The following is a 5730-nucleotide window of genomic DNA, read 5'->3' on the forward strand; positions in this document are numbered from 1 at the left end:
GGGAGGCGCCGGATCAGTATCTTGCGGCGGTTACGGAACTGGCGTTCGGTGTGTTCCAGTCTTTTCCGGATCTCCTCTGGATCTAGCGGCGGCATTTCTTCTTCAGGCGCCCGGCACTCCGCGACATCATCAGCTTCAACCTCGGCCCCAGCCTCCGGGATCAGCGGGGGCCGGTGAGTAACGGACACGTCGGCCGCCATCTTGGGAAACCCGGCGCCTTCTGGGACCAGCGAGCCGAGGCGGAGTGGCATAGAGCGGCAACGAGGGCGCGTCCGCCGATTGGTCGAGAGAATCCCCGCCTCCTTCCCGACCCCTCAGCCCATTGGATAAGGCCCCGCCCGCCTCTCAGAGTTCAAGCCGCGTCTGGGCGCTACAGGCTCCGCCCTTTCCCGCTATCAAGGTGTCATTCAAAGGACGCGCGGAGCAGTGGGATGGTAAGCCACAGTGTGCGGATTTTAAAGCCTTTATTAGTGCGGAAATCGGGGATGCAGCCAAACCTCCGTCGTCTTTGCCCAGTATCACGGCACTTTGCCCAGTATCATGGCACTCTGATGCTCACGATAACTCCACTGCCACAGCCTCGTCGGGCTGTTTAGGCGCGAGGGGCAAACGGGTGCTGCTTTGCCTCACATGGTAGATGTCACGCCGCTTCTGCACCCCAAAGACGTACACTAAGGCCGCAGCGAGGATCACCAGGCCCAAGATCGTTAACACCCCCAGGACAATGGTGATGGCGATGGGGTCCCGACCTGTGCAGAAAAGCGAGGAATAAATACACGCGTCTCGGCCCCTCCTAAGCTTCCCCGTCTAGAATAAATACGCCCCGCCTAGGCTCACCCTGAACGTCCATCATCACTGTCAGAATGTCCGTGCCCCGTGAGCTTGCCGCTTGGCAATAGTAGGTGCCACTATAGTTTAACCTGACGAGGAATGGGATGCCGACGGGCACCTTGAACATGGAGCCTTCCTGCAGACACTGTAGTTTGGGGTTCGGGTTGCCCCGGGCCTGGCACTGCAGGATATGCATAGTCCTGTCTTTCCATGTCAAGCGCTGGGGACATTTAGCTCGGTCAATCTTGGGGCCGTCTGTGGGACCACCAAATGATTAGATACACCCGACACACCCGAGGCACAATGGGTAAAGGGAGAGACAAGTCTTCCCAAATCAAGGAAGCAAGGGATTAAAGGTCAGAATGACCTACGCACACAGGACACGCAACTGGACGCTCCTGTTACGGTGCAAGATCACCCCATGCACCTCGAGGGTGGCACTGCAGAAGAAGGTGCGCCTGTCGTCCTTCGCAGTGGCGTTTAGCTGAAGGTGGGCAGGCTGTCCCGGTGCCGCGGCTGGAACTCCGTCCAGCGTGACCCGGACTCGGGGTCCGGCCGCGCAAGTCACAGTTACTGTGGTCCCCTCGGTGGCGTTAGGCTCTCTCAGGGTCAGGTTGGGCCCCTGGAAGCCTAAAGGCGGAGCATTGCCCAGGAGTTTGATGACCACACACCTCCCTTAGGTCAAGCCCCGCCCCCACCCGCCTCCTTCCCCTCGGGGTATCCAGGCTACGCCTTCATCTACTCTGCAGCCCCCGCCCAGTTTGGGGCGCTCAGGCTCTTCTTCTTGGGTCACTTAGGTCCCGCTCCTCTCCGGTTTAGTCTCCGCCCAATACCACGCCCCCTTGGACTATGGAGGCCCCGCCCCTTGCATACTGAGCTATTTTGGCTCCGCCCCCTCTTACTATAGGCCTTCACGTTCTCCCGTGTCTCGCGGCTCTCGCCCCCCAAGGTCACGTTGCAGACAATCTCCTGAGTGCCCTCCTGCTCTGCTTTCGCTGTGGCTGTGGCCGTGAGTGTGTCACCGTGGCTCACGACTGTGGCATTCAGCATCTGGTCCCCCAGCGCCAGTTGCACCTGGGCCTCCGATGCTGGGAACAGCCCATCCAGGGTGCAGTCAACGGGCCACGACGTTTCCACCTCCGAGAACCAGGGGACAACGAGGCGCGGGGGGGTCACGGGCATGGCTTGAAAGAAGGGTGGGAGTGAGCGGGAGGAGGTCTCACAGCCGTGGAGGCCCCTTTTCCCATGACACTCATCCCCACAAACCAGGGTCCTTCTTTCCCAGGACAACTTGCGGCCTGGGTCACCCCCTTCCCAGGACACACACTCACAGCCTTCTGCAAAGGTCCTGTGGCTGCGAGCCTCCCATATGAGGCTACCCATGGCTAAAGGCATGTTTTCCCAAAAGCCCTTGAGGTCCAGGCCACCCCCTTTTCAGGAATCCCGCCGCCAGGGCACCCTTACTCTGGCTCCGCTCATCACCCACCGTCTGCAGTCCCTTCCCTCACCAAAGGTTCGGAGCTTCCTGGGGGCCGAGCTGTTCTGGAACAGTCCCAGCCCATGGGACCGCAGGTCCAGCTCCGTGCGGCAAGAGAAATTGGCGCCATGGTCATCTCTGCTCGCCGGCACCGTGACCTTGACCTCGGCAGGCTCCCCCTTTCCCGCTGGCTGACGGCCCAGCTCCTTCTCCTCACGAAGCAGCACCACGGTGAGGTGGTCCCGGGGGGCCCCACCGGACACCATGCAGCGCAGGGTGAGGTGCTCGCCCACGGGCTGCCAGCGGGGCAGGGGGGCCAGCTCCACGCGTTCCGGGAACCCTGCGTGGGGGGTATGAAGGGGAGAGTAGAACTTAGCAGCCAGCCTGGCAGCCTCCACACTAGGGAGTGGCAAGGAGTCAAGGGTGGCCCAGTGCAGAACTGTGAACTTTGAGTTAACAAACCTCCAGGGCTTAGAAATGTGCTAGTATAAGTGTTTGCTATTACCATTAGCATCATGACTATTATTTCCTGTTTTGTCGGACACCTTGCCAGGCACTGAAATAAAAGTCAGATTTTCTATTCCCAAGAACCTCACCATTAAGGGGGGGAAAAAAAGGAAGGAAGGGGACTAAAGTTTATGGCCACTTATGATGTTAATAGTAATCATAAAATTTCCTGTTTATTTTGAGTTTTCCTCAGACTTTCCAGATGTCATCCACCTTCATTCACACAGCAACGAAGTGAAATCTCTTCTATTATTCTTCCCTTTTATGGATAGAGAAACTGAGGCCCAGAGAGGTGAGGATGAGGTGATCTGCCCAAGTACGCACAGCCAGGAAAGGGCAGAGCCAGGGTTAGACAGGGGTTTTCCTAAACTCCGGACCTGTGTGTCTACCTGCCTCCTTGATATCAAGTCTAGAAACTCCCCTGACCCCTCCTCCCAGCTTCTGGCCTGGACTCTGGTCTTGGCCTTTCCCAGAGCTTGGTCTAGCCCTCCCCAATCAGTCCCAGCTGCTCAAGGCCTAGGGCAGCCTCTGAGGGTGCTCTGCACAGTCCTGGGGGACTCAACAGCCCCAGGCTGGGTCCTCTCCCAGCTGCACCTGCAGTGGCCCTCACAGGCACACATACCAAACCCTGGGCCTCCTTTGGGGGAGCATCTCTCAAGCCTGGATCTCAAGTTGTCACACACAGGCCTACGGACTGGCTGCTATGGAAGATATTTAACATCTAACTGTAATTTTAGAATATTTAACAAGGAGGCCCCCATCTTAACCTCTGGTTAAGGGACAGTGGTATGCTGGCCAATGCTGACTATGCCTTGGCTCTCTGGGGTGAGATGGGGGAGCCCCAACATGGAGCATTTGCCAGTTTCTGTGGTGTAAATACTTTGGCTGATTTCAAGGCTACTCAGTGTGACACATTGAGTAGCTTGAAATCAGCTACTCAGTGAGCTGGGAAGAGACGAGCACCATGGACTCTCATGAGCCAGGACCAACAGGCTCTTGCACAGCACTGGACAGAAGCATCTCACGGTCACACAGATGGGGACACCCAGATACACACATAGGCAAACATATACACACGCAGATGTACATGTTACAACAGAAATAGACACAAAGACATATACAGACACGTACTGACACAGACATCCACACTTGCTCACACACAGAGATACACAGATACACAGGCACAGATACCGACATACAGACATATATAGACATTCACACATAGAGATATACACAAATCCAGAGACACATACACACAGGCGCACACAAACATACAGACAGACACATATACAGACACACAAGTACGCTCACACGGCCTCACAGAGATAATGACAGATACAGAAGTTCACAGACACACACATAGGTACAGAAACACGAATACAGACACTGGTGCACACAGGAGGAGCACACACACAGTTACACATGTACACTACACTTTTCTATGGCTTCACAAAACAATAGGCACCATGAGTGATGTACTCTGCTACTTTCTAGTCTATTGTTTTGTTTTTTTCTTTTTTTTGGCCACACTGCATGGCTTGTGGGATCTTAGTTCCCTGACCAGGGATTGAATTCAGGCCCTTGGCAGTGAAAGCGTGGAGTCTTAACCACTGGACCACCAGGGAATTCCTCAGATATATTTAAAATGCGTATTGGGACCCAAATAAATTAATTCACAACTGCTGCCCTGGCATGTGGTTGAGATGCATCTCTCTGTCTCTGGCTCTGTCACACACATCCACACACACACATTCAGGTCTGAGCTCTGGGTCAGAGCCCAGGTCCATTCCTGCAAACTCAGGGCCCTTATGCCCTCCCCGCTCCCCTGCACCATTGGTTATCTAGCCCCACTGCTGCCCGAAGCCAGCTCCACCTCCAGGCACAGCCACTCACGGTACACTGTGATGTTAGAGAAGGCTATCATCTGGGAGCCATTGCAGAAGCCAGAGCAGAGGAGCTGGGTGTCACCAGTCACATTGCTGAGATGGAAGGCTGCCCAGCCCAGGCCACTGCCCACCGACTCCTTGAGTAGGGACGTCTCCAGGGAGATGAGTTCAGCGCTGGGGCAAACTATACTGCAATTTACCAAGAGGGTCCCTCCGGCAGGCACCACTGGGTTCTGCGGTTCCACTCGCAGCTGGAACTCCTGCCCTTGGGTACCTGCGGGAACAGAAGGAAGCTCTCCTGGGGGTTCCAGTGCCCCCCAACCCACCCATTTGCAGGCTCCACCATTCAAAACTTCCTCTTGCCGAGATATGATGGTCTCTGCCTTCATGGTGCTTCAGTTTAGTGAGGAAGACAGATGATGGATCAGGAACCAAGGAGAGCTGGGAGGGAGGCCAGGGGAAGCCCTGATCAAGCCTCTAGGAGGAAGTGAGTCAGGGAAGGCTTCCTGGAGGAGGGGACCTCTATGGTCAGTTTTAAAGTGTCAAGGAGGCGTTAGCCAAGTGAAAGGGAAGAGTGATACTGGCAGACTGAAGAGCATACGCAGAGGTTGAGGGTCCAGATGGACAGGGGGGAATGCGTGCATGCATGCGTGCTTGTGTGTGTGTGTGTGTGTGTGTGTGTGTTTAAGTGTGTGGGTGTGTGTGCGTGTGTTGCGCAGAGGGAGAAGAACAAGTCAAATGCAGGGACTGTGTCTCTCCGGGAGCCCTGAAGGCTGTGTTAAGAGGCCACCACTTTCTCCCGAGAACACTGGGGAGCCCCCTGGCCGATCTGAGTTTAAGAAGTGTTGGCACAGCCCGGGCAGCAGGGTGTGAGGCGCTCTGTTCTCCTTCCCCTCTGCCACCAATCCCGCAACTCCAGCCCTCCCCAGCTTGCCGGGCCTCACCTGGGGGCAGCAGACAGCAGACTAGAAGCAGAGAGATGAATGAAGTCCAGCAGGCCCTGGGCAGCGGCCCTGAGGGCATCATGGT

General features: G+C 56.1%; 2 protein-coding genes across 2 annotated transcripts in view; both read right to left on the bottom strand.

The window, feature by feature from the left end:
• RAVER1 (ribonucleoprotein, PTB binding 1) overlaps positions 1-251 on the bottom strand; it is a 15239-nt gene extending 14988 nt beyond the window's left edge. Inside the window, exon 1 of the mRNA XM_007460660.1 lies at positions 1-251. This exon is cut by the window's left edge and continues 5 nt beyond it. Coding sequence (XP_007460722.1) covers positions 1-251 — 251 coding nt within the window.
• Positions 252-555: 304 nt separating this feature from the next.
• On the bottom strand, positions 556-5730 carry ICAM3 (intercellular adhesion molecule 3). Its single transcript, XM_007460661.1, has 7 exons — positions 5646-5730; positions 4709-4975; positions 2340-2648; positions 1734-2015; positions 1207-1461; positions 838-1086; positions 556-749 (listed from the first exon to the last, which is right to left on the bottom strand). The coding sequence occupies exons 1-7, from the start codon at positions 5725-5727 to the stop codon at positions 556-558; spliced, it is 1638 nt and encodes a 545-aa protein (XP_007460723.1). The 5' UTR covers positions 5728-5730.

The sequence above is a fragment of the Lipotes vexillifer genome, unplaced genomic scaffold, assembly GCF_000442215.2.
Source record: "Lipotes vexillifer unplaced genomic scaffold, Lipotes_vexillifer_v1.1 scaffold1011, whole genome shotgun sequence".
Lineage (NCBI taxonomy): Eukaryota > Metazoa > Chordata > Mammalia > Artiodactyla > Lipotidae > Lipotes > Lipotes vexillifer.

Coding starts and splice junctions, on each gene's coding strand:
- ICAM3 (XM_007460661.1), bottom strand. CDS start 5,727: ATGATGCCCTCAGGGCCGCTGCCCAGGGCCTGCTGGACTTCATTCATC. Junction 1,462..1,733: donor GGAGAACGTGAAGGCCTATA/GTAAGAGGGGGC, acceptor CTCCGCCTTTAG/GCTTCCAGGGGCCCAACCTG. Junction 1,087..1,206: donor CGTCCAGTTGCGTGTCCTGT/GTGCGTAGGTCA, acceptor GTGGTCCCACAG/ACGGCCCCAAGATTGACCGA.